General features: G+C 53.8%; 10 protein-coding genes across 10 annotated transcripts; 5 read left to right on the top strand and 5 right to left on the bottom strand.

Annotated features, from left to right (window-relative positions):
• Positions 1–293: 293 nt before the first annotated feature.
• On the bottom strand, positions 294–2025 carry J4E88_003772 (uncharacterized protein; the record flags this gene model as incomplete). The annotated part of the gene is made up of 5 exons (XM_049397420.1): positions 294–346; positions 395–1362; positions 1411–1499; positions 1546–1611; positions 2020–2025. The coding sequence occupies 5 exons, from the start codon at positions 2023–2025 to the stop codon at positions 294–296; spliced, it is 1182 nt and encodes a 393-aa protein (XP_049256808.1).
• A 456-nt stretch (positions 2026–2481) lies between these two features.
• Positions 2482–4140, top strand: J4E88_003773 (uncharacterized protein; the record flags this gene model as incomplete). Its single annotated transcript, XM_049397421.1, has 2 exons — positions 2482–2486; positions 2700–4140. The coding sequence occupies 2 exons, from the start codon at positions 2482–2484 to the stop codon at positions 4138–4140; spliced, it is 1446 nt and encodes a 481-aa protein (XP_049256809.1).
• A 374-nt stretch (positions 4141–4514) lies between these two features.
• On the top strand, positions 4515–6439 carry J4E88_003774 (uncharacterized protein; the record flags this gene model as incomplete). Its single annotated transcript, XM_049397422.1, has 2 exons — positions 4515–5606; positions 5654–6439. 2 exons carry the CDS (start codon positions 4515–4517, stop codon positions 6437–6439), a joined length of 1878 nt encoding a protein of 625 aa, XP_049256810.1.
• A 353-nt stretch (positions 6440–6792) lies between these two features.
• Positions 6793–7784, top strand: J4E88_003775 (uncharacterized protein; the record flags this gene model as incomplete). Its single annotated transcript, XM_049397423.1, has 3 exons — positions 6793–6846; positions 6908–7182; positions 7298–7784. The coding sequence occupies 3 exons, from the start codon at positions 6793–6795 to the stop codon at positions 7782–7784; spliced, it is 816 nt and encodes a 271-aa protein (XP_049256811.1).
• A 915-nt stretch (positions 7785–8699) lies between these two features.
• On the bottom strand, positions 8700–9440 carry J4E88_003776 (uncharacterized protein; the record flags this gene model as incomplete). Its single annotated transcript, XM_049397424.1, has 2 exons — positions 8700–9318; positions 9373–9440. 2 exons carry the CDS (start codon positions 9438–9440, stop codon positions 8700–8702), a joined length of 687 nt encoding a protein of 228 aa, XP_049256812.1.
• A 2465-nt stretch (positions 9441–11905) lies between these two features.
• J4E88_003777 (uncharacterized protein) lies at positions 11906–13173 on the top strand (the record flags this gene model as incomplete). Its single annotated transcript, XM_049397425.1, has 5 exons — positions 11906–12107; positions 12167–12204; positions 12263–12596; positions 12658–12792; positions 12848–13173. 5 exons carry the CDS (start codon positions 11906–11908, stop codon positions 13171–13173), a joined length of 1035 nt encoding a protein of 344 aa, XP_049256813.1.
• A 1118-nt stretch (positions 13174–14291) lies between these two features.
• On the bottom strand, positions 14292–15395 carry MIC33 (putative mitochondrial 2-oxoglutarate/malate carrier protein; the record flags this gene model as incomplete). Its single annotated transcript, XM_049397426.1, has 2 exons — positions 14292–14340; positions 14395–15395. The coding sequence occupies 2 exons, from the start codon at positions 15393–15395 to the stop codon at positions 14292–14294; spliced, it is 1050 nt and encodes a 349-aa protein (XP_049256814.1).
• Positions 15396–17278: 1883 nt separating this feature from the next.
• J4E88_003779 (uncharacterized protein) lies at positions 17279–18666 on the bottom strand (the record flags this gene model as incomplete). The annotated part of the gene is made up of 2 exons (XM_049397427.1): positions 17279–17530; positions 17590–18666. The coding sequence occupies 2 exons, from the start codon at positions 18664–18666 to the stop codon at positions 17279–17281; spliced, it is 1329 nt and encodes a 442-aa protein (XP_049256815.1).
• A 1342-nt stretch (positions 18667–20008) lies between these two features.
• Positions 20009–20547, bottom strand: J4E88_003780 (uncharacterized protein; the record flags this gene model as incomplete). Its single annotated transcript, XM_049397428.1, has 2 exons — positions 20009–20271; positions 20322–20547. The coding sequence occupies 2 exons, from the start codon at positions 20545–20547 to the stop codon at positions 20009–20011; spliced, it is 489 nt and encodes a 162-aa protein (XP_049256816.1).
• Positions 20548–21934: 1387 nt separating this feature from the next.
• Positions 21935–27072, top strand: J4E88_003781 (uncharacterized protein; the record flags this gene model as incomplete). The annotated part of the gene is made up of 6 exons (XM_049397429.1): positions 21935–22457; positions 22504–22657; positions 22703–24283; positions 24360–24807; positions 24857–24910; positions 24958–27072. The coding sequence occupies 6 exons, from the start codon at positions 21935–21937 to the stop codon at positions 27070–27072; spliced, it is 4875 nt and encodes a 1624-aa protein (XP_049256817.1).
• Positions 27073–27093: the final 21 nt, after the last annotated feature.

Here is a 27093-nt window from a genome sequence, read left to right on the forward strand (position 1 = left end):
GCCCTGCTTCAATGCTGCGCGTGGCGCTAGGCCAATGACAGGCCGACGCTAGGGGCTGCATGACGTCGCCCGCGTGGCAGTGAACGTGGCTAATGCCGCGCGTTCGGTCAGAGGCGCGCGCGGGGCATGCAGAAGATGGAAATGCATGGCAGATGGTGTGGAAATGTTGTATCGAGATCTATCTAGATGGTAGAACGGTAGGGAAGGGTATTGCTAAACATGAGATGAGGAAAGCCCAACACCGTGCCTCGCCTTGAACATGCAGGTCATTACCGTATCGTGTCTTTGATGGCTTATACGTCCCTCCAGGTCGGTTGGTCCTTCTCTGCGAAGGGTGTTTTGACAGCTGTAGCGCGTTAGCTAGGTTCGAGGGAGAGTTTTGACTTCATCTTACCATTGCTGTCTCCGAACGGGTCATCCTCATCCTCCTCTGGCTCACTGTCTGGTTCGACGCGCTGCGGAGGCATGGGGATGCTCATGGGCCTAGGCGGCTTCGGAGGGGCAGACTCATTCAGACCCATATTACCCATCGCAGCTTCAGCAGCAGACACGTTGCCTTCCTCGTTGTCACTATCGCTGTCATCGTCGATGCTCTTATCCATGAGTTCGAATGCCATGAGGCCCTTGACTAGCTCGTCGTTGGCGTTGAGAAGACCGCCAATGTACTGCTCAGACTCGACCAGGTGAATGTAGCGCAAGATCTGGCGACGGAGTTGCTTGCACGTCTCGAAGCGTCGCATAACTTCTGCGTTCTCACTGACACGCTGTTGCTCTCGGTTGATGAGTTGTAGGCCGTTCAGCAGATTCGTACTGGCGACGTTTGCCGATGCCATTGTCTCAAGCATCTGGCCCTTCTCCTTCTCGAGGTTGAACGGCTGACCCTTAGTCTTCTTCTTGTCCTTCTTATCCCTTTTGAAAAGTGAGGTTGTTGGAAGAGGGGTACCAGCACCGAGTACAACAGGTGTGGTCGTTCGTGAAGATGACGTATGGGGTGGCTCCGGTCGCCTGCTTCTAGGAGGAGACTGCGAATGCTCCTCACGCTCGCGCGCAGCTTCGGCATCTTGCTGTCGCACAATCCGAGATTGTTGTGGCTGAGGACGTTTGGTACGAGGAAGTTCTTTGTGTAGTGCAGCTATCCGCTCAAGGCCAGGCGTTCCCTTGTATGCGACAGCCCAACTTCGGAACAAAACGTTGGCCTTCTGCCGTACTTCCGCATCGACTGTGTCGTCCCTTGCCAGGATGCGGAGTCTCTCGAGAAGTGGCTCATCTGCGAACGCTTTCTGGAATCTGGTTCCAGCATTCTGAATCAGAGCGTCCATTATGACAAGGGCGCGGATCTGGCGATGCACATTGCCATACTTGCTGCCGACTTATTAGTGCATATTGTAGTTGCGCGGGAATCTGGCTTACAGCTTCTTTCGCAGAGCTCGTGCTGCTTCCGTAGGACCAGATGCCTGGATGCGAATGACCTCGATGAGATCAACGACACCACCGACATCCTGTACTAATTAGCAAGAGACATGCAATCTTGACAGGACAACTTACATTCTCCTCGTATTGCTCGCTCGTCAATCTATCGATCTGGACCGTGACAGCCGAGAAAGCGTGCTTCTACGTTTGATCCATGTTCTTAGTACCGTGTGACAGTGTTCAAAGAAGCATAGCGGGCAGGGGTTCTCGAAAATCGGAAGGTCCGCATATGCTTTAGGGTCCTTGTGGTGATGAAGTGTTTTGCGAGGGGGTTCGATTAACGCCTCGACTGATGACTCGCTTGACAACGACAGACTTTTGCGGTATAAAGGAAGTGCCTGCAGTTCAGAAGATGCACTGCTATACGAAGAAGAAGTTCTACGAAGCGTCTCTCCGTAGAGAAGCGGTCGTCCGTCGTACCAAGAAGCGTGGGAAATCATGACTATGGTAGGAATGGTGATTTGAAGGATGAATGAGACGGGGCTGCTGCGGAAGAGAACATGGTATTTGAACGCCCTTAAGGAGAAACGATTCTGAAGAAGAACTTACAGGCATCGTACGTTTGTCGCTTCGTTTGACCCTTCAGGGTAAGACCTGCTATATTTGGGAGGCGAGAAAAAGAAAGCACCCCGAACGGGATGTTTGCTTGGCTGTCAGAACGAATCTGGACAGAATCAGGGTCTGGTGTTTGCACCACGGTCTGAGAAAGGTCGGAGGGTCGGTCTGGAAGCAGAGAGCCGGTGTTACAGATAAGAATAGAACACTCGGGGTTCAACGGAACATGTGTTGACGAGTGGTGCAAAGTTTGCAGGAAGTCAGAGCTGGTGGCAGAGCTTCGTAGCGGAAGTCTAAGTAGTAATGGTTGCCTATGCGCACGCGATAAGATGAAGCTATGGTTGCTTGGTCGGGCGCAAGCCCCCCGCAGTGGGGTGGCTTTGGGCTGAGTAAGGGACCATGGAAGTCGCGACCCACCACACCAACCCTCTTCACCTCATCTCTCACTCCGCTTCCATGTCGTGTCGCTTCACGCATAGAGTCAGCATGGATGCATCGAACGCGCTGCATCACGATGGGGACACGAGGACAACGAGAGAACGAACTGGTGATGATGCGTGAGAAGCCCGACGCGCGCTCACTCACCTTTTCTCACTACACGTTGCTTTTATCTCATGTCGCTTGAACTAACTTGAAGTATGCAGATGCACTCACATTCGCTCGTCAACTTCTAGTTTCACGGCCATCAATCAGCCCTCGACGCAATTTTCGACGCCTCCCTCGTCAACCGCGGCACCCGTGCAGCAGAACCAGGCGCGCCGGAGAGCCGCCGTGCACGAGCGACGGCGACACAATTCTACTGTCGCGCGCTATCTTGGTCTTGGTGGCGCGGACGAGCCAACGCATCTCGAAATACGTGCTCCTTCGCCGGCATTGCCGCGTAGCCCGCCTCCAAAACCTCGACGCAAGCGACCTCGGTTGGCCGTCCAAGGGAGCACATCAGATGGCAGACGCGTGAATCCGGAAGGAAACGGACTCCCCGATCAACCTCGTGTGTCGGAGAGCTTTCGGACAAAGAAGCCTGCACGCAATTCCGCAGCCTCTAGATCTAAGGCTTCACTATCGATGACAACGCCGCAGTCAATATTTGTTGACGATGCGCAAACACCACGATCGACAACAACCGGCAACGGAACGGCGGTTTCACACCAGGACCACCTCAGTCAAGCCTGCAATGTGACAGATTATGCTTTCGCGAGTCCTGAAACCATACGGAATGTTAGCCAAGATACAGTAGCCGCATTGCCTGTGCAGTATCCGACTGCACTCTGCGAGTTTGATTTCGACGATAACGACTTTGATACCAGTGAACCTGAACAACTTGATGCTCCCCTCGCACCACTTCAGAGTGAGAACTCGATGCCTGCGCAAGACGACTTCGACTTTGACATCAACGATGATGACCTGCTCACATTGACATCCGAGATTGATGACGCATGTCCTGACCTTGCAAATGCTGCTTTGAACCGCTCTGTGCAGCCCGGGGACAGGGACGATGACAGACTGCGTCACCCTCCCGGCACCTGTGCGGATGTCCCTATCATACTTGATGGAAGTCCTGACAAGAAGACCTGTCAGCCCGTGTCAAAGCAATTCACTTCCCCGGTCACTCTCACGACGCGCCTGCAAGCAGCAACTGGCGATCTAAGTTCATCGAAGATACGCAAACCATTTGTCAGGCCACCATTTCCAGAGGCTGTCCGTGATCGCTCACCCATCATCGGTCTTTCGTCAAACCTACTGCTCAGGACATGTTTCCGCATCGGTGAAGTGATTAACCAAAGCTATCAGGCATCCAAATCAGGGAAGCACATCATGATTGAGATGTATGCCAGAGTGCTTGCTTCTGAGCGGACTAGTACAGAGCAGCAGTTCACCTTCTGCGACCTCTTCCACGCCAAGCCACCTTACATCAAGGCAGTGTATAATGCTACCATCTGGAAGTCGGTGCAGCTCTTCGAGTACGACAGCAGAAGACTGTTACAGCAAGGGCGGATCTGCCGCTGCATTGGCACCATGAAGCGCGAGGATAAGGAATGGACAATGACAGTCCTCAACATCTGGGAAGCAACTTGGGAGGACATTGAGTGGGTGCAAGGAATTGTGGACTCTTAGCAATAGCATGAAAAGAGTGTTCAGGGGTACGAAGGCACGGGTGATCTATGGGTGACCTACGCGTCCTGATCAACATCATACCGAAGGCGTATGGAAGTTGTTAATACGTTTCGTATAGTACTACGGCTGACGCAAACAGCCTGTGCTATAAAAGTTTCAATTTCAGAGACATTCAGAGGGCGTGGTTGTAGGTAAAGCTTCACAGCATGGTTCACCCATGACGGTGGCTTGCACGTGACGAGAGGCCCCGCTTCGTGACATTGACGTTCAACGGACGGGCCATTCACCAGTCCCGACAAATTGACTCTGATCACAGCGCGCTGCTGAGAGAATGCGTTTCAGGTCGCTTCCTGTCATATCAACCTTCCACCTCAATGTTGACGATGACGCCAGACATCGGTAGCGAGCGCAGTACCGCCGAACAGGGCGAGGGAGCCATGATGGAGTCGCAACCTCAACTGGCGACAACGCCGTCAAAGACGAATTCGCCCAAAGCACGGTCGCTCTCGGACAGCACGCCCCGTCTTGAGCCCTCTCCGAAATTCCGCGAACCCGCTCGCATGTCCAAAGATGATCAGACCATCGTCGCCAGCCCCAGCACACCGCGTCGACCCGACTTCCTCTCGCGAGGCCTGTCGCTGCAAATGCCTGCGCGAGAGTCGCCCATGCCCAGTCCCGCCCACTTCGCTGCCCGTGTGCCCCTCTCGCCCCAGCTAGATTCGCGCAACACGTACGCGTCGCCCGCCTCTGTGCTGCCCCGACGGTCGCGCGGTGCCGAGTTCTCGAGAGCCTGCACCAACCTCCACCACTCGACCCTCCCCGACCAATCCTCGCCAGATTCCTCGCCGACGATCACGCAAAAGGGCATCAAGATACCGCCGCGGAAGCCTCGCTCCAACTCGATGCTGCTCGACTCGCCCAATGTGAGCATGCAAGGGGGCTGGAGCCATGGCGATAGAACCGCCCCGTCCAGCTCCGTCGGCAGCATCAACATGATGGGCTCGGAGGACTCTAGTAGCTCTTCGGACGAGGTGGATCCACTGGACCCTGAGGACAACGACGATCCCATGATCATGACCCCGCAGGCGAAGACCAACACTCTCTTCCCCGGACTCAATACCGGTAACGCGTGGTCGAACTTGTTCTCGCCTGGTGGACAGCCCAACTTTGCGAGCATGCATAGGGCAAGGTTGCGCAAGGGTCGCAGCCGGAAGAGCTCGAGCTCGGCCAGCGGACACAGCTCCATGGCAAGCCCTGGGCCAGCATCGCCGCCAAACGGCAAGGATACAGGATACTTTGCGCGAGAAGCGGCTATGCGGAAAGCGGGATCACGACGAGAGAGCCTGTCGCTCTTTGCCAACGACCTTCACATCTCGTCTGGCAATGACAGCGGAGACGAGGGCGGTAATTTGCCCCAGACTCCAGGTGTGGTGAGGCGGGTTGTCACGCGGAGAGGCAATCTACTGGTATGTACTTCCGTTGACACGCAGACATCAGATGCTAACTTTACCAGCCCAAATCGAGGCAGTTCGGTCGCATACGAGCGGAGCTATTTGAAGAAGCCGCACCGGTTGATAGCGAGTTCCGTCGCGAAGCCGAGATCATCCGACAAGTGAGAGAGAGCGACACGGATCTGGAGCGGCCCTCTAATACAGCGCAATCATCGCCCAATCTACTACCCACAGTACCCGGGCTGGACGGTCCGCTCGAAGGTGTCCCGGAAGAGGGCAGCGAGAGCAACATGAGTCTAGACGGATCAACGTCCAAGGGACTTTTCGGCGCATTCGGTAGTCTTCACAGTGGTCGCAACTCGATAAGCAACGGATTCTGGAACCAACGCGCCGCACATACTCCACCGCCATCCTTCCCTCGCGCAGAGTCATCCGCAATGAGCGAGGACATGAACATGGACTCGCCTTCTATGAATGGCGGAGCATCCCGAGCATCTACACCAGGTCCCATGCAGCCCCCCACAGCAGCTGAGGCCTTGAAGAAGTCAAACAAACGCCGACGAGACGACGACTTTGACGAAGCTTCGATCAAACGACGTGCTGTTTCCCCAGGCCTCAGTGTTCACAACAGCCCGGTCATCTCGCAGTCGCCAGTACAAAGGGACAGCAGTCTTTGGGGCACGAATACTAAAGCCAGTCGGGAGACTTCGATCAGCGGTCAGTCACACGGTGAGCGTTCAAACAGTGGAGGCAGCATGAGCATGACACCGACACTGGGCCCAAAGCGGATAGGTCTGCAGGGCATGACGGATACCAACGACGGCTTGATGAAGATGAGCATCGAGTGATGGCCATGTGACTTCTTGTAAGATAATGTTAGCATTAATCACGGCTTAGCGCGGCGTTCCAGGATTAATGAGGCCAACGATGGTTGCTCGATATATATAGATACCCATTGTCAATTTCCAATTTCAATATCATAAACGTAATGCGAACATCGTCCGCGTGCACTGCAGTTGACGTAGCGTCCTCCGCAATCGAGTATGGGCACATGGATGTTTGACCCCTGTTCGCCCTGCTGGCCCTTGCCCCACTAAGCGGCTGCGCGCCTCGACGTCCGCCCGCAACTCCACGACGCGCCAAACAATTGAGACAACCACAGAAGCATACCCGCCCTCTGCTACATAGCCAAATCGCAGCTATGTCACGCACAGCAGCTCTCTCCTCCTTCATCGACAGCGCGCCGCCTGGCGAGGTACTTTCCCCACCAAAATAGAGCTCCCCTCCCTCCAGTACACCTGCTAACAGCACCACAGCTCGCCGATGTCACCAAGGCAATCAAGTCAATCCTCGGCGACGACGCCGTCCAAAACGAGCTCTCGCCCGCCTTCCAAAAGTACAACGAGGAGCAATTCACCACAACCAAGCTCCCCGGCGGCAGCACCGAGGTCCTAGTCAGCCAGTACAACTCATTAGGCGACGGCCGCTACTACGACATCGACACACAAAGCTCCTTCGACTTTGACCACGCCACGGGCAAAGCCAGCGCTGTGCAGAGTTACGTCGTAGAAAGCGCACAAGAAGAGCTCCTGTACGTTCCGCCCCGCCCCTCGCCAAGCCAATCCCGCGCGCATCCCTCGTGCACACCCATTGGCTACCAACACACCCATGCCGCATAAAAGCTTAACCTAACCTCACCCCAACAGCAAGAGTCTAAACAAGTCCCTCAGCACCCACGCCTCAGAACACTACCCCAAGTCCTCTCACGGCGTGTACCCGGTGCCCTCCTCCCCCTCCTCCCTCGCCATCATCACGGTCGCAAACAAGTACTCCCCCACAAACTACTGGAACGGCCGCTGGCGCAGCTCCTACATCTACGACACGTCCTCCGGCACCATCACCGGCAGCATAAAAGTCGACGTGCACTACTACGAAGACGGCAACGTGCGTCTGCTTACGACCAAGGAGGTTAGTCTCAGTGCGGGCGCCAGTGCGAATGGAAGCGAGGTTGTAAGGAAGATTGCTGCCGAAGAGAAGAAGTATCAGGAGGATCTGAACAGGGCGTTTGGTAGTCTGAGTGAGGGCGCGTTCAAGGCGCTGAGGAGGCAGTTGCCGATTACGAGGCAGAAGATTGAGTGGGAGAAGATTAGTGGGTATAGGTTGGGCCAGGATATTGGTGGTGGGAGGAGGTGAGGGCATGTTGCCTCCGGGTGTGGTTTCGAGATGGAGGGGGTCAGGGCATGAGACGTGTGGGGGTGTAGCTTGGTGTATTGAGGGATCGCTGAATGTGATGGCTGTAGCACTTGGTATGATATTTGTGGCTGCTCACTCCGATAACCTCGCTCGCGTGCTTGCTAGGTGAGACATGGTGTCTTGGAACGTTTCTGGTATATGTGGGCGGCGAGACCAGCTTCGCCGACCACATCATATTGTCATGCTGAAGGCATGCCGCTTCTGCACTGAGGTCGTGGAAGGGCGGGCCCCACCATCTTCAGTACACATGAGGCGATAGTGACTTTCCAGTTACGTCGGGTAGTCACAGTGTGGAGCGCACCTTGTTGGGCCGTCCATTCAGATGGTGTCAGTCATGGTCCCGCTTCCTCTATTGTCACTATTCGCTTGTCTTTTAAGCATCACTTTGTCTCACGAGAGCGTTGAAGTTGCGGGAGTTGCGCACAGTTCGATCTTCTCCGTGCTGTTTGCTTTGCTTGTCCTGTTCTGTGCTCCCTTGTCTGCCTATGTGGCTCTGCGGTGTCGCTCGCTGGCTGATGCAGTGCTTGCGGAGTACGGTGGCGCTGCATTTCATGAGATCTTGGGGTCCTATCATGATGGTCTAGGTGTGGGTTTTACACTGCGTGTCGTTGGGTGTGGCAATACATGAGGAAGGAGAGGATGAGAAAGAAGAAGGTAGGATGATACACTCAAAAGTGGTATTGTTAACGAGGTGGCTAGTGACGGTAGCGTCGGCAAACACGTGATATAGTTTGGAACACATTCCATAGTCCATGTACAAGTATAAATAGTTTTAGATACGATCTACATTTCAACGAAAGGCGTTCATGTAGGCGACTGCTTGTCAAGTACAAAACTAACACAGGACTATCATGACTACCAGGCATACCAGATGGCCAGAGACGCGCTCAAAGCGGCGCCTAAAATGACACGAGAAGACGAGTAAATACTCGAGGCAGCACCCCATTTCGCAGACAATAAACATCGGCCTGACTGATCCCTTTCCCTTGTGCCTGGTAGGAGGTAGAAGCTGCGGACATCATACTCGATCGTGCCGCAGTTTCCATCTCTGTCACTGACGCAGTCGTAGCCATACCAGGGAAGTAGTGGTGGCATGGTGGCGTCGCTGTTCGGGTCCGCGTTGTAACAGTCTTTAGCAGGGTAAATGTTCACGCGGCGATCTGCGTACTGTTCGGCTGCTTCGGCTCCTGGCACGTGTAGGTGGTAGAGAACATTGGTGTAGTTCGCTTGGGCGTTGTATAATGCGGCGTTCTCTACGGACCAGTTGATGCCTGCCGTGGCTGAGAAGGGTGGGTAGGCGCTTTGGTTGACGAAACCTTGGGTGGTGTTTCCGCCGAAGATATCTTCTAGGTTGAAGCAATGATCCATGGTGGGAATGCTCGATGAGGTAAACGTCAGGGCTTCACTGCTGTTGCGGAAAGAGCAGGTGTCATCTTGGCTCTCCGTGAAGAAGCGCAAGGTCAAATTGGCGGCACTGCGGAGAATAAGTCGACGAGTTCAATAGATGCGGACGGTAGGTGACACGTACCTTTGTACTTTGAAAGGAAACAACAGTAGAGCGACTGATGCCAGTCTACAGGTATTTAGGAACTGCATCGCGAAGGGATGCCCAGGCGATGTATGTCCAGGTAGTCTTGTGCGCGTGATGATTTCGGGGCGTTGTTATCAGTAAACGATAGCCTGCAAACAAGCTGAACGTTTGTGCAACAGAGAGTAGAGAAGCTCCGAAGCCCTCATCCAGATGCCATGTTTCTTTGGGGAGGCCTAGCATAATAGGGTTGCAGTCTGCCAAGTCGACTGCGTCCACGGGTAAAATCGTCCTCATCCACCAGATACTCCGCTCATTAGATTGCAACCACACCTGGGCATCATGCATGAGCCGATATCCGTAGGACGGTGCCCGGTTAAGTTGGAATGCCCGTTTCAGCAATGCTCTACTGCCGTCCACTATGATGTGGCGTGGTGCCAAGCTACGGAATGCATCCCGAGGTCGCCAAGCTCCCGCTCGCCCCGCGGGCCAAGATGCTTATGTGGCACAGTTCGCTAGGCGCTGTGTCACGAGGCTTGGCAGCTCCAATCACACCTTCCAATTAATCACGCCCGACGGCTCTATCCCCAACTGCATAAAACTGAAGGCACCTGCCGACTTATCCATCTTGGTAAAGGGCCAAGATAAGCCCAAGAGAAAGTGCCAATAGGTGTAATAGCCACTAATATCGCGCGCTGCATAACCGGGCCGGCACGCCCACAAGCGTTGCCGTTGGCTCGGATCGTATGTACAGCCTTCGGCTTCAGCCGAAGGCCGACGTCATCTTGTAACGTTCATCACGAAGAGTATCTAAGTATCTGTCTCTTAACTGCGGACTCTTCGAATTGGTACCCAACCAGATACGTACCTACCTAGGTAGGTACTCGTGCTGTAGAGTGCCCCGGCGAAGTCGTACCTGCCTGGGTATGCAATAGAAGTTAAGTAGTAATAGACACCTCGGCACTCAACATATTCCTTTCACTGTAGAGTGGCTCCGTGTAACTATTATTTCGGCTGTAGACCATAGGAAGGATAATGCCCTTGTTAATATAAGGGCAGGATCTTCAACTATAAATCATGCCGCTCTTTCCATCTTGGCTTACTTCGTACTCCAGTAACAACTTTGTGTCCGTTTGTGGCAGATGCAACGTTACCAACTCTAGTCAAACTACCCAGGCTGTAGCCGCATTGCATGCATTAAGCTTCTCAGGCATAATATAAAGAAGTTATCGCATCTATTCTAGCTCGAGAAGATAACATCTGGCGGAGGACGATCTTGGCGGAAGACGATCTTGGTGACACAATGTTTCTTGGTGACAGACCCATCGGCAATATGACGATATCTTGTGATTTTATCAACACACCAAGTAAGGATCGCTGTATATCCTTGACTACACTGCATCGGCGATGCTGCATGGCATGCCGGTGATGCTTCTTGGCTAGGTAGCGTGTCCAGATGGATACTTTGGAAGCAGATGCCGAGACGTTTGCTAGCCCGATGTACTGTATGAGCGGGTACAAGGTACCGTAAGAGTGTCACACACGAATTATGAAAGCGGAGTCAAGATAATGGGTTGATTCAAGGTCTGGAATCCTTCATACACGCAATTACGTCGAAACTGATCTGCCGCTCGACACAGTTGAAGATGCTACTACGTACGCTTCTCCAAGCTCGAACACTCATCCAAATAACCTCACTGTGAGCCCATGCAGTTCCACACCAGTGGCCCAGTGGCTACTGGGAACGTGGTGCAATAGCCTCGGCAGATCTGCTCGACCCCATCCCCAGACTGCTCAGGCATGAAACACTCGTCCTCGCAGTCAGGCTCTATGCGTACATGTCAGATCATATCACTGAATAGTAAAGATCCACGCTAGGCTGCTTGAACTCACTGGATCCAAATGAATCGCCCACTCCGGATCTATCGCCGTCGATACAGTCGGGGACTCCGTTCTGTCGTTTGACCGAAAGTGCGAAAGCACTTGTGAGGAAGATGCCAACCAGGCTGATAGAGAGTTTCATGTTGATTGAAAGTGAAGGTTGTGGAATTGACTTCTGGAATTGGCTGAGATGTTGCGGAACTGATGCTCTGCACCAGCCGCTTCGAAGACGATATCCTTATACACCTTCGTGTACACCACAACAGCACGCGTCCCATGACTTGACCCCGCCACAACCAATATTTCCAAGGTCTTGGATTCATTGAGATACGTTTCTGTTGAGCTGTAACCGAGCTATTCATCCGTTGGAAGCGAACACGTGGAGTTCTGTTATGCACTTAGGCGCCAGGAATACATTTCACTCAACAGTTACCTGGGTAATCGCCCAATCCATGTGTGATTATACACCGAGCTTGCCGGAGGCACAGTCAACCTCGTACCACTTCAATCAATATGCTTACAGGTATACGCTTGGCTGCGTGCGATTACGTACACCATGATACCATCATGGCAGCATGCGGACACACGTGGGTTGTCGACAAAATCCGTCGTCAGATACTGCTCGCTTCTGGAAATAATCCTATATATTGATATGCCTCCGACCCCATCACTGCTTGCAAGTCTCATTCAATACTCATCAATATCATATTCACACGCGCAAAACATCATCAAGCTCAAGATGTCTGGCTTCTTCAACGCAATTGGCCTTGTCAGCGGTGCTTTGACAATCGTATCCTTTACCGAATCCCAACTACCCGACAATAAGCCCCAGGGCCCAAGCATCAGGATCAAAGGTAGGATACAGTTCAAAGTAGTATCGAAGACTCCACCGCTAATCGGGTATACTTTCTAGCCGGCCTTCACGGAGTGGGCGAAGAGTCTGAAAGTCTGGTAAGTTGCGCCCACAACATTCTCTCCAAAAGACTGGTGAAGACTAAGAAGACTCTAGGGTGGGTCGATCGCCGCAGTGTACGCGTGGGGCGAAGGCAATCGCTTCAGCGGGCAGGCAGGCGGTTGTGGGATTGATCCTGGCAGCTTCTGCGATGTGACCGTAGACCAAGGCTCGGGTCGGCGAGCGGAGTACATTGGCGTGTCCAACAACGATGATGCCACTTGCATCGCCTGGATCAGCGTCAACCAAGCTGACGATACCGATGGAGGGGCTTGGACTGGCGACATTGGCCGCCACTGTGGCGAGAGGTGGTACAACAGCAGGGAGTCTGCAGGCAATCTCAAAGACAGCTCAAAGCCATACGTCCCCGCGTGTACTTGGCTCGACAAAGGTGAGTTCTGACTACGGAGGCATGTGAGACATATACTGACTTCGGACGTCTACCTCTGCAGACGAAACAAACGATATCGTGAACGCAGCACTCAAGTTCACAACCAATGCGTATGCTAGCAGTGTCCAGGAGGTCGCTGACGAGGAGAAGACATGCGATTCGACCATCTATGGAGGAGACAGTGGACCAATTGCAGGTATGTGTGTCCATGCCCGCATATACAAGATGATTAAACTAACCCTCTCCTGCAGCGCAACCCGCCAAACGAAGCATCCCTGAACGCCCTACATGGATGCACGAGTACCTCATCGTCTCCAACTGGACCAGCCAAACTGCCGCGGACCTCTGCAACTCTGCCACATCCTGGGGCCCCGACTTCATTGGATCCGACGATCAGTTCTGCGACATGAGCACCAAGACCCTTACTCCACTTTGTTCACCCGAGACCGTCGGCAGCTCGGGCTGCGTTGATGTTGACGAGGACGCTGTCAGTGTGGTGAAGCGCACCAGCGTTGCAAGGCGGGCCGCGACGGTTTTGCACAAGTCTTACAAGAAGATTGAGAAGTGGGGAGTCTAAGGCTTCGGCCTCACACAATGGGGACAGGAAGATTGAAGGCTTTCCACTCGGATTGCTGCTAGGATTTCTTTTGGTTGGTCGGTGGGCCACATTGGAACTTACATACGTCGTGTGCGTACAAACATACATGCTGTCGCTACCATCCTACTGCCTTGATGCCACGTGATGTCATTGTTTGTATCTGCATTTCCAAGGGCGCTGCTGAGTTGGGAACACGTCCTGGAAGAACATTAGAGATGAAGTCTGAGGTCGGGAGCTCGGCGATAGGGGCTTGAGCCCCACATTTTCATGCGACCAATCTGCGTAGGCCGAGGTACCACATACCTGCGCTAATCTCTTGAGCGCAGGCGCCTGGACCCTGTTTCACCCGAGCCTTGTATACACTATTTCACATCGCTATTGCGACAGAGCTTGCGTTGCTGCAGATCTCAGCGCGGCTCAGACACGCTGAGGGTCTAGCGTGGACAGTGGGCCAGCGACTGGCTATGTCATTACTGAATAGCTGAAACCGAATCACTGCAAGAGGCTTTGTAAACTCGGCCATCGAGCCCAGGTAGCCATATAGGATCTTTTGTTCAGTCAAAAGCCCAGAGGTCGTCCCCATTACCTGTTCCCACGATACATACTCATTGTGCAATCACTCCTGCGTTGCACGCAGATGCGATGCAAAAGATGCAGTATCCATCCCTTTTTGCAGCCTTCACGCTTCTGCACGAGACTCCCAAGACGAGATAAGATTTAGGGTGTGCGGCTAGCTACATGCAGTGGAACAAGGTCTGTAGAGAAGACACCCGCGTTGTGATTGCCGAATATGAGGCCTCTAGGTAGTGAATGCGCAAGACGTAGCACTGTCACATTGGATAAAGCGGTAAGTGGTAGCAGATCAAGACTTGTAGTATCTGCATGTGCACGAGCACCGCGAAACGTGATGACATTATTTGCTGCCCACACAGGCGATTGGGAACCAGAAGGAACAGCGCGTACAGCGCTCAGGACCCAAATGAAAGAAGACAATGCCGAGACAACATCAATGGCGATAGCAGCCACGTGTAAACGCCATGAAACCCTCACTCCCAACGCCTCAACCCCATCAAAAGCAAGAATTCATCTTGTCACTCTCATTTCGTGATGAAGCCCAAGTAATCAGCAACAATAAGCGTCACCATCCTATCACACTCGTTAGCACACACCCTCACATCAAGCCAAAGGACAAAAACTTACGCATGCGGCGCAATACGGACATAGTACGTCCCAAAGCCACGGTAAAACCTCAACAGCCCCTCCTCCTTCGCAACCTTCCTGAAGCAATCGAACATACCCTCATAAGGCATGGTGCCATCCGGCCCCTTCGTCTGCTTCTGCAACCTCGTCTTCATAAAGTCAAACGGCAACGACAGGAACGACGCAAAGAAGCCCGCAACCGCCGACGCAGTCAGAGTCTGTGTGCGAGACGACAAGGACGTGTTCTTGAGTTGCTGTTTGGCTTCAGAGAAGAAAGCTAATTGGCCGAAGTTGAGGGCCATGGCGCGGACGACGGTCGGGTAGCTGCCGGCCCATAACCGTGTGACGCCTTCTTGCTTGCTGATGCGGACGAGGGCGTCGATGACGGAGGTGTAGTTTGCGCGTTGCGCGACGGGTTTTAGGCCGTCGGATTGCATGCGGATGAGGGCGAGGTCGGCCGGGTTGCCGACGATGGCGGCGAGACCTCCTGCAGCTAGACCCGCGCCTGCGCGCTCTTTGAAGCCAATGGCTGTGCCGTTTTCCTTGGCGCGCGCGCTTAGTTTCTTCATGAATGTGTCGAAGAAGCCTAGGCGCGCGGTTGTGTAGACGGCTTGGCGCAGGATTCCCGCGCTGAGGCCGGTGTAGAGGTCTAGCACTTTGCCTTGGGCGATGATGTCGCGGAAGACTGTGACGGGGGTTGGTTTGGGGCCGGTCTTTACTCCTTCTCCGGCGAGTTGTAGGCGCACTTTGACCATGTCTACGGGTTGGATCACGGTTGTTGCTGTCATGCCTGCGATGCCGCCGTTTACGAAGGGCAGTGCTGCGCGCATGAAGGGTGTGTGTAGGAAGTCGGCGGTGGCCTTCTTGGGGTTCTCGGCGGCTTTGGACATGGCGGAGGATGCGTCGCTCAGGACAGCTTCTGAAGATTGCTTTGCGTTCTCGAGAGCGCGTGCGGCGGGCATCTTAAGGGTTTGCGAAGTGGCAGCTGCTGTTGTCGACATTGCGTTGTCAGTGACAGCTTGCGCAGTCTTGATATGTGAATAGATAATGCAGGAAAGGAAGATCTGTGGGGTATATCGCTGTCGCTATGCTGTACTGGAAATAGACCAAATGTGAAGAAAGACTGTAACTAAGAAAGTAAGAAAGCCCACAAAAGAGACTCCATGGCCGGGTCTATATCCCAGCAGCATAGCACTACGACGTGCGTCCGTGAGGTGTTGGCAGAGCCTCAGCCTGAGACGCAGTTCCCATGCGCCTTACACCGCGGCCGTGGACGTCGCAAGCTAGCCGCCTACAACCTAGATGTACAGCTTCGCTCGGCGCACAGGAAAGAATGTCATCGGACATGTGTGCATTTCCGAAGGCGTGCGCACGTGCGATAACCCTTCTCTTTCCGACTGCACCCGCGGCGATCGCATTGTGGATGCTCAAAGACGGTGAAGAGGAAGATGGGACGTTGGGTGCGTACCTCGTGCGCTGACGTCTGTGCGGAGGATCCAGTCCGCGTCGGAGAAGTGGGGTGTGGGTCGCGGGTTTAGTGGGTAGGGTGGTATGCGCTCGACTACCCGCTTCCTAGCATCAAACGACTATGCGACGATGCAACTTGGATTGAAGTAGCAGAGGAGATGGATTTATGGACGAGGCTGTGAGTGAAGAGGCTCGGAGGACAAAAGCAGCACGATGATCTGTTGTTCTTAGTTGTCAACAGGTCCAGCCAGTCGACCGGTGCCATGAACTGAGGGGTGGGCTGCGTTTCCCCGCATCGCAGAGCTGCCCCAGCGAGCCACTGATATGAACTGCTGCTCGTCCTACCTGATGCCAATTGCTGTTGGGCCAATCGGGTTACGCTGATTTCTGGAACTCTGATGCCATTCTTACTTCACAGGCTCCCATGTTGAAGTTTAACGTGCACGGCGGAGCGGGACGAGCTGGGCGCATTGATGTCGCGTGTCCATGCCATCCGGTCTCCCTTGCACCGTTGAGGCTCTCATACCATCGCGCAATGTCTTGCTCGAGTAACACACGATCTTCAGGCACAGAGTATCCCGTTTCCAGTGCGCCACATGCGGAACCGCTTGCATGTGAGCGATGACGTTTGTTGTAACGGCAGCCTTCGGCCAATCGAACGATCGCAACTTCAACGCAGCGCATCCTGTCACATGTCATGGACAATAATGTGAGCAGACCTGTGCTACAGTACACCACGTTGTGGTTGCGGTACCCTGTTACTAGGTGCAGTGACCTCACTGTGCTTTTCCGGATGAGACTGCGGTTTCCGCGCGCACAACGTGCATCCGTGCGTCGTTCCAACCCGACGTGCGTGTACGCACGTTGCTTTTCATTCGTTGGGTATTGATATACCGCTGTGTCGCAGATCGGAATGAACTGGCGAGATCGCTTTCTTTTGGGCGAGATCAGGGTCCTCAGCGTTGGACTGGGCGGTGCTGAGGCCTTTCGCCCAGGTGCGCGGTTGAAGTTGCAACCACCAGTGACCCGAAGGAATCCGCGGCCGAAGACATTTTGAGTGACGACAGGCTATGAACTACTTTGTGAGCGGAAGAATATTGTAGCGAAAAGTCATGCAGGGCACCAGATCTAGGCCGACACAATGTCCGTGGGTGAATGGTAGGTCAACTAGTCTTCGGCACAGGGTCGGGAATGTGGAGGTGCCCGGCCGGCCTGAACGCTTGCAGAAGAAACGAAAGGGTTGCGCAGGTACTGTTGAGAAGATTGATGCCTGACTACGGGACAAGTACTATGCCGCATAGATTGCGCGGCCTGTCTGTTGTCTCAACATATTCCGCTGAAATGCAGCTACGTATTTGCACCTTTGGGTATCATTGAGCCCATCCGAAACCGAAACGCCATTTCCATTGTGCATGGCCTAAACAGACATCTCGCTATCGCTCGGAGATCCGAGGTCCTCGATAATGCTCGACTCTGGCGGCTGTTGAGTCCCCGGAACCTGCAGTCTCGAAGCCGATCCAGATAGATCGTCACTCCCGTCAACTTGTTGAGCCTCACGAGGAGCTTGCACCTCTTCGTCGGAGTCGTCACCTTCAAGTTCAGCTGCTAGCATGCGCTTGATTCTGCGAGCGATAATAGTGTCCTTGCGCACGTCGTCTTTGGTCAGCAACTAAGAAGCAGTGTCAGCATAGGTCTCTGAAAATATTGAGATGCGGGGGATAGACTTACCTGTGAGCAACCATTGACTGGGCACTCAATGGCTCTCTGACCGTCCACCCTGTGACCGCCCGATCGGATCATATCGAGAACGGCATTCTTCTCAAAGGTATGAGGACACTTTGTACTTGTGTACGGGTCCTTGAACTGCTGGTATGTGATGGGGCACCTCGTGCTGATGGTCGCTTTGTCTACTACGATGTCATCGTCGTCGTCGAGGTCGCCTCGGCGTGTGTCCGTAATGCCAGGCGCTGGCGACCCGGACTCATTGAACCAGGTGTCTTCATGACCAAGTGTGGGACCCTCGTCGCCATACTTGGCATCGTGTACCGTGCGCTTGAACTCGCGGTAATCGTTGTTGCGTGCATAGCGCGCTGTGTAGGAGAGTGACGTGTAGGCATCCTTGTCGCGCTGCATACGATCCGCAAACAGCTCACTTGCGCCTGTGAGAGCTACGCGAGAGCCATCGAGGGGTGTAGGGCCGGGCGTAGGTCTGTCGTCCATATCCTCGTCGTCACCCTCGTTTTGTGCCCGCTGGCTTGCTGCCTGAGTCTGGGTTTGCCTTTGTGTCTCCCGCTGTGTCATTTGCGTCCGATATTCGTCTGCCGATCGTCCAGGCGCGGTGTTCCTTAACCACTCCAGCGCTTCCTCGATGCGCTGCGCGGCGATACCCGAGTCAATGACGGCGCGCATGCTTTCTTCCAGCTTGGTGGTAGCCCCATCCACATTGGTCTGGAGCTCTGCCATGATACTTTCTTCTTCGTCTTTGTCGTCCAAACTCTTGCCTACGTCCCACTTCTTCTGCCGTCGCTCGATGTACCCAGCATGGTCGCGTAGCATGTCGTTGATGTTTGCCGCTGTACTGGTGACATGCTCGGTAGCCTGCTTATTGTGCCTCTTGATGTCATTAATATTGCGACCTTGTAGTTCCCTCAGGGCTCGCGTCGCTTCGGTATCGAGGGGATGCGATGGCTTCTTGTACGGTGGAAGGACGTCTGCGCTGCGGTTGCTACCGGCAGTTCGCGCTGGAGTGGATACTCCAGACGGGCGACTAGCGGATGGCCTGGTAGTTCGGTGTCGGGAGGCCATGTTGTTCTGTTCAGTGCGATTTTGCTATGTGAATGCGATGTGGTGCTGCCCAGGTGTCGCGTTGGGCAGAAATGGCACCAGGCACGATGATGCGGGGAACGCGTCGGGAGAAACACTTTAGGACTAGCGTACTCGCCAGGTCACGTGCCACAATGTGAGGTTGTGGCCGCCCTCTTGTCGCAAGGCCTCAAGTCGAGTGTCAGTCTCGTGAACATCAAGTCATCAATGTCTTAAGTTATCAGTAATTGAATTGATGTCACAGGAAGCAGTTTGTAGTCACGGTGTTCAATCCACGATCTGTCTGCTGCTCAGGCGGTCTTCCTTCTACTTCGTGCAAACAAAAGTTCGAACACCATGGACTTTACCTCAAGATGGAAAGATACCTAGCGTCAATTTAGGCTCTACACCTGTTTAGTTGTTTCCTACAAGGTGCTTCCGCGATGTAGCTCTGCGGCACAGCGAACTATCCTCGGAAATTAACTGCACGAAGCGATCTCGTCACATACCCTGCACCATTACCGTTCTTCTAATCCTGGGTCAGACCTACGGCAGTCATGCAAAGCCGGCAGATAAACTGGGTGGTGCCCAGCCGGGCGCATACCACAGCACCGGGATAGTAGGATCAGGGTCAGATCATCTCTGCATCTACCACGCCTTTCCGAAGCCTTTCCCAAGCTTTCTCCAAGCTATTCCTGGGCATTTGCCCAAGCTTTCTCCAAGAAATCTCCAAGCAACGGCCAAGTAACGGGCTATTCCTGGACGTTTGGCCAAGCGCCTGTGGTCAGATGGGCGGTCGCTGACTTGGCGTGTGGTCTCAAAATAGGCCTTGGTATTGCCGGGCTCGAGGCTCTTATTCCAGTATTCCCGGGCTCGAAGCCCTTACCTTGAATATGTCGAAAGATAGAGAGAAACATTGAGGTCTTTGAAATTGTGGTTATAGTTTATGTTTGGGTACTATCGAAATCTACGGTCTACGTCTTGACTCCATAGACGCTGACCGATGCGTCCATTATCCATACGTCCGAAAAAGCGTGGTATCATAATATGTTGACAAGAAAATAATGTCGCCCAAAGTGCAAAGACTCCGGAGTCCTAAGCAGCCATCAACCGCTTCCCAAGTGCTATCGTTACCGTAATATTCATGTACGCCCCAAAGATGCATGTCCTGCGTGCTATGATAAGCCGCATGAAGGATGCGGTATGCATGCGCACGTTCCGACGGACAAGAGTTGCAAGGCGTCCTGTTCCAAACTCCGCGTCGTCTTTCGCGTCGACGGGTGCCTCGACCCGTGTAGCGGCGCTGGTGTTGCTTCCAGATAATGTATGCTATGCCTTCGGAGCTTCACCTCATCACGCTCGTGATGGTAGTTGTAGTTTGTGGCGCCTTGTTGGACAGAGGGAGGCCCTTCTCGATATCGCGCATTTTGTTGGCGTTCTTTCCCGGGGGCGGCGAGTTGAGTCTGATGCCTGTCCTTCGGTTTTCGCGGTTCTGCTTGCCGGCGTCGTTGTTCGCGCGGCCGGTGAAGCGACGAGACGCACGGCGAATGGATGCGCGAACGTCCCACTGGCGCTTCTTCGCGAGCCACCAGAGTACACCCGATGCGACTGTGTTGATGTTAGCCCGAGTATGCTGGGACGTGATGCGCAGAACGTACTGGATCCGAGCACGACTAGGACGGCGACCACAATGATCGCTGCGATAGCACCTCCCGAGAGCGAGAAAGCACCCTTCTGTGTTCCCGCAGCGCCAGCATCGCTGGGGTCTTGCGGGTTGTCGCTACCGCCGTTGTAGCCGGGAGGAGGAAGCTCGCTGCCCGAGGAGGAGTCCTGAGCAAGGGCGAGCAGAGGGAGGAGAAACGACAGGAGGAGAGGCCTGCTCATGATGTCGATGTGCCGTGGAATGCGGCGTGGACGGGAGGTTGGATCGGATATGAGGTGACACGAGGCTGGCGTGAAGGACGTTCGATCAACTGGAGGAATACCAACAACTCGCTACCGGAACGGAGGGCATGTCTCTATATTTGCGTGGCCACCTGCGAACATCTTTTATCCAAGCCAATACCTTCGCCATCACTCGTCCAATACCCCGCCAGTCTCAGGGCTTCTCGGCGGTTAGCATCGTGCGCTTGGACGGCATACCAGGTTGGCTGCCGGAGAGTACATCAGGCCATTCTCTTAATATAGCGGCATTGGCGTCGAGTTTTGTCGGCTTGGAAGGATAAGCCGAAAGGATTGGTAGGGCGTACTGGGTAGTGGGCGCGTAGCTGTGTAGACGAAGATCACCGTGCAGCCGAGCTAGCAAGGGGTAAAATCTGATTGGACGCACCCCGGTCTGAAGCGCCCGGCTAGCTATGTCGCCGCACACTTTCGTTTCAGGGGAGCATGCAAGGCGACGACTCTCATCGTCCACCTCACGGCGTACATGTAGCAGCTGCCGCTTATTGTAGTCGGTGAGCCCGTGGTATGAAAGTATTTCTGGCTCCTCATCTCCGGTGCAGTCCACGTTAGCCACCTACGTTTCGGCGCAGAGTGGACCAGACGACGTAAGAAAAGTAATCACATGGCAGGCGACATGACTTTCTCTAATCTAGGGACAATTATCGTACGATGTTACCTGGGTATTCTGGTGGATGCGCGCTATCGGAGGGGTGCACCGCGATGATCAGTGTGGTGCGCAGCATGAGGCGACTTTGGAGCAAGTACTCACCCCTCAAAGGTTTGCCTTATTACGTTCTTTGTCTACCGTCACGTGCCTGTGGCCGCGCGGGGTACAGAGCAGGAATATGCCGGATGGTGGTAATGGCAGCTGCAGAGCTTCATAGCAAGCTCAGCAAACTGCATGCAGTCATCTATCGATCGAATGGCTGTGGGCAGACATGTATCCGACGCATGATCTGGAAGATGCGTCCGGACAGCATACTGCAGTGTGAAATATGTCCGCCTTGATGAGGTGCTTCACTGGTTCTATGTAGGTATGCGATGTGGGTGTTCTTCCTCTTTCCAACGCGCCTTCCACGATGTCTTTCTCAGTTGTCATGACCGAACGTGTGGCGTCATTCTGTTCAGCCGTGACTCCCTCGCGCCGATGAAGGAAAGAACGAAGGCAGGACGCCGCTGCAAACCTCGTCGCCCCTCACTCTTGTCCCATAACACTTCATCTTCGTCTACTGGTGCAGTCGTCTAGCACGTCGCTTCTCATCTTCTGCCTGCGTTGTTTTTACTACGGTTTCCTTGCGTCCGAACGCGCCTGGCAGTGCTGTCACTCACCATGGCCGAGTTGCCTCGACAAGGCAAGCAGGTGCCAAAGCGGCAGAAGCCTTCACGACTCAGACATGAAGTACGCCCCGAGTCAACCGATGACGAGCGAGATCGCAAGAAGCCTGTCCCCCAAGAACCTGACAGCGATGCAATTGTTCCCGAGACTCAGCCGAATCAGGACGGATACTACGTTCGTAATGACTTCACTCCCGAGCGTGAGCCGGACCTCAGCGACCTGCCTACTAGTCCCGGTACTGCAGAATTGTTGCAGCGCACTGCAGTAACGAAAAAGGCGGACATTCATACATCAACCTGGGTTCCATTTGCTCTCAGCACTCGCACCAAAGAAACACCCGGATTGAACAATAACTCTGGACCAGCAGATGTACCCACGTTCGCTTTCACACGTTCGCAACCGAGCCAAGTCCCCAAGAAGGCATCCCCCAAGGACAAGGCCTTTACCACCAGGTCTGTTCCTAATACTGAGTCGACAATATCTGGTGTTCACAAGCAGGTTGTGCATGCATCTCAGGGTAAGCAATCACGCCATTTCAACCGATCCGACTAACATGCGAGTAGATGCCAGTGTAGCAACAGAGCCTGCGTACGTCTCACCACCAATCTTCCTGGGCAACGACGATCGCCACAAGACAAATCCTGCTACCGAACAGGAAGTACCTCTCTTCCAACAGCCGGCCACCAAAGAGTCACAGAACGAGTCTGCATATCCTTTGTAAGAGCTCATAGCAAGCGCCCAGAACTCCACTGACTTACGTAGACCTACCCAACCGGACACGCCGTCTAAAATGCCTCCTTCCGCACAGCCCGACGCAAGGCCGGCTCCTGGAGCTAGTAAGGCCCGTGTTGTCAAGAAGAGCAAGAAAGGGAGAAAAGGACAGCTCTCTCAGCAGCGTGAAGGCCAACGACCTCCTCGTTCAAACGTTCTGGCACGGCACGCTCAACAGGCCATGACGACGGGCAAACCAGTCGCCGAGACATCCAACAACCCCCTTGCTACCGACGACGCAACAGTCCATACATCGCAATCTCATGCAGTGCAAGCACCTGCCCCTATCAATGACCTCAATGGGCATGCATACGTTGAGGATTCTCCGCTGGTGAAAGAGCATGAGTGTGTCGCCCACGTTGAGGAGTCCTGCAACACCACTCAGACCATTCCGGACACGACTTTCCAAGAATTTCCAGAGTCTTCCGCTCAGCGCGAGTTCCCCACGTCCTCTATGTTTGTGACATCGACTTTGCCTCCGAAAGTGGACGATACGGAGCGCGAGCAACAGCCGCTCGCAGATGTTCACTATCAGGATCACGGGCTGGTATCCGCCGAAGAACGTACTCCACTGCCGGCTCAGGATTCTGGTCGTCATATCCCAGAAAATCACGAGTCGGTTGCTATAGCCACCCAGTCCAATCAACCCCAGCTGCCCGAAGTATCTGCAAGCAGTCAACAGTCTGCCCCACTGCCGAAGGATTCTGAAGCTATTCTACATCGCATCTCCCACCAAGACGCATCTCACCGTGTTGCTAAACCACGACGAAAGCTACGGGCCAGTGGACCCGTCTCGAACAACCCTCAGGAGCAGGCCATCTCTTCCAGTCTTGATCAAGCAATTGAGAGCGTGAGAGTGGCGATGCTGGCTGACAAATTCCGGGCCAAGCATGAAAGCATGATTATCGCGAAGCAGCGCGAGGTAGAAATTGCCGGGCTTCAGGACACGATCAACGACCATGTCCAGACTATCGCAGAGCGTGATGAGAGCATTCGAAGCTTGAAAGAAGCTTTCAGTCAACTCACCGACAAGGCCAAAACCAACCAGAAGTTTGTGCATGGCCTTCAGCAGGACTACGAGAAGCTGCAGAAGTCCGCTACGAGCTTCCAAAAGCAGAGCCAGATGACACTGACAGAGAAGATCACCGAACTTGAAGATGAAAAGAAGACGTTGTACCACGAATGCGAGACTGCAGTTGACAAGCTTGCTGCAACTCAACAGAAGATGAAGTCCGCGCTCGACGATGTCTACGGGCGGTTCATCATATCGGAGTCAAAGAGGATAGATCTTATCGAAAATCTGGGCAAGCGGGACGCCGAAATCGGAGATGAGCGGAGAAAACGCGACGACATGGAAAAGCAGCTCCTGTCAATCGTTCAGAGTATTCCCGGTCAGATTGTCGATGCTTCTGATACTCTGGCCAAGAAGTTGGAATCACTCCAGACTTCGATTGAGCAGGCGCCTGCCCATGACGATCGAGATAACCCGATCGAAGAATGTCTGGACGCTTTGCGAACCCTGCAGATGTCGCCAGCCTTGACAGCTAAGGACATCGAGAAGATGGAAAGCACGTTGCGTCTTGTGCACGAACGGCAAGTCATGATCCTTTCTTATTGTGCATCTTTGATGTGCTGACTGGTTGCACAGTTTGGACTCAGGTCTTGATACCCTTTCCGAAACCATAAGGAGCGAACCAACCCCTGACACGGAACTCCGGACCTTTATCGGAGAGCGACTGAACAGCCTTCAGGAAGCGATGCTGAGATACGATAAGGCTACTACGGAGAACCGCAAAACGCAGGAGCTAAACGTTTCTCTTAAGGTGAAGCTCGAGGAGCAGCAGCAACATTCCCGTCAACTCAACGAGCAAATCAAGGAGCTCCAACAGTCCGAGGCCAATCTTCGGGCCCAATCCGATCAGCTGGAACGGGATCTGAATGAACTGAGAGTTTCTCCCCCCGTCCCACATGTCGACACGGAGAAGCTCGAGCGAGAAGCTGTTGACCTTCGCCAACAGTTGAAGAAGATCGAGGGTGACCTGAAAGCTGCCAATAACAAAGTCGAGACGATTGAGCAGGAAAGAGATACCTATAAGGTGAGCGGCGTCAATCTCATGTGTACTGCGGTTTTTTGACGAATGACAGAGCAACTCCGAGGATGTCAAGACGCAGCTACTGGAACTGCAGCAGGAGCATAGGGTAGGAAGCACTATCTCGTCTCATGGCCTCACTAATTCTGTTAATAGGATGAAGACAAGGTCGCAATGCGAGAGGAGATCGTCAAAGACTGCGAGAGTAGATTCATCGAGAAAGAACGCAGCTTGAAGAGCGAAATTGATCGACTCATGACTGAGCGCGACGAGAAAGAAAACGCACATCAAGAAGTGAGCACCAATTTGGACGCCGCGTATACCCAGATCGATGAGCTGGAGGACAAGATCCGCACACTTGAATCGAAGGCGTTGGAAACGACAAACATCCAAGAGCAGCTAAGACAGACGACCGAAGAGCTCCACACCAAGAGTAGAGGCCATACTGAGTTGAGCCGCCGTTGCGAGGAGAACGTCGAGAAGATCTCTGAGCTGCAAGGTCTGCTCGATAAATCACAGGCCCAAGCAGTCGAACAACGTACGACGATGCAAACTATGCGCGAGGAGGCTGATACTACACTTGGCAAAGCACAACAAGATGCAAGCAACACGCTCCAACTTTTACACAATCAGATTTCTAAACTTCAAGAGGAAAAGAAGGATGTGTCGTCCAAAGTTCAGCAAGCCCGGACCAATGAGGGCAAACTGCGACAAGACATAGCCGAACTACGCGCTGAAAAGGAAGCAGACGAATCTCGATGCCAAAAAGATGCCGACCAAGAGCGCGAGAAGCTGAATGAGGAACATCGCACCGTGATTGATGACTGGAACCGTCGTCTGACCGAGAAAGACGCTGCATTGGAAAAGGCAGAAGCGGATTTACGGCTTGCGGCAGACCAGTTCAAAGCCAAGCTAGCAGCTGATCGCGAAAAGGCTGAGTCGAATATGCAGAAACTCGAACGACAATATCAGGATGTGATCAAGGCTGAACGCGAAAAGGTTCGCCGCAATCAACAAGACGGCTCCCAAGTACAGGGTGGCAAGAGTGTCTTACAGGATCCACGCGATGCTGTACAGGCAGCGAAGTCCCGGAAGAAGGTTCAACGACAAAACCACTCGGTGCTCCATGGTCTTCATGGTCAGAGTCCTCACTTTGAGAAGCCATCATGGGCCTTGGACGCCGAGTTCTCACAGACTCAGCTTGACGACGACGACTTGTTTGCAACACAACATCACACTCATGAAGCCCCCAATAATGCAGACAGCATTGATCACGAACCTGGGACGGCTACAGAAACTCAGGATCTTGGAAGTGCATCTATCTCGCAGGATATATTCAACATGTTCCGACCGTCACAGCAGGATACCAATCGCCAAGTCTCAAGCTCGTTGAATTTGAGTAGCATATCCCTCGACGATTTAGCAGCGCTGGATGAGACCCAACCTGCGTCAGGTGCTATGCTTCGTGGTTACGTTCGTGATTCTTCCAATCATGCTTCAGCCCAGGCAAATGCAAAAGCAACGCCGGCAGTCGACAACATATCTGTGGCTGGCTCTCACTCATCTCGATCATCCGGACGACCACGATCGCAAGCCAACACAGCGTCGCGGATGATGCCACCTCCTGGTAATGGCTTCAGATACTCGCAGTCTGGTACTGGTATCCATACGGAAGAGCGTGGAGGCTCCAACCGACATACTACGTACGGAAAACCTTTGGAGATGCTCGGCGGTAGCAGCACACATGCCTCAGATCCTAGAGATCAGACCAGACCTTCGTCACAGCAGACCAACAACCAGTATGACCCTCGACGCTCTGCCCAACCCGGATCGCAGCACGGTGTGACGCATCCCACGAAGCAGGGTTACACCGAGAAGCGTAAGAGTAGCAGTGACTTGGCGGAGAAGGAATCGGCTTCAAAGAAGCAGCGAACCAGATCTCAGTCGCGCCCATTGAACTCCTCTGCTGATCTCCCTGGAAAATCTCCGTATGCTTCTGGGAAGTCTGCCTCGACTTCGCGCCCGAAGGCACAAAAGACTCTGTTGTATGGGCAGGCGAGTGCTTCAACTCCGTCACGATCAAAGACTCCTGTCGCTTCCTCCCGTGTGCGTGGTCGTGTCACCCGCCAGGCTCCGTCGTCTAGTGGTGCGTACTCCCCGCGTGGCCAGCCTTCATCGCAGATATCCATTGGTGGTCCGACCCGTCGATCCTCGACCCGTCTTACTAGGAGCCAGAGTAAGGACGCTCGCTATGAACTTGTATCGAACTGAGCTAACGCGGTGGTGTAGGCA

The sequence above is a fragment of the Alternaria novae-zelandiae genome (assembly GCF_023758075.1).
Source record: "Alternaria novae-zelandiae strain BMP 2774 chromosome Unknown scaffold_6, whole genome shotgun sequence".
In the NCBI taxonomy this organism is placed as follows: Eukaryota; Fungi; Ascomycota; class Dothideomycetes; order Pleosporales; family Pleosporaceae; genus Alternaria; species Alternaria novae-zelandiae.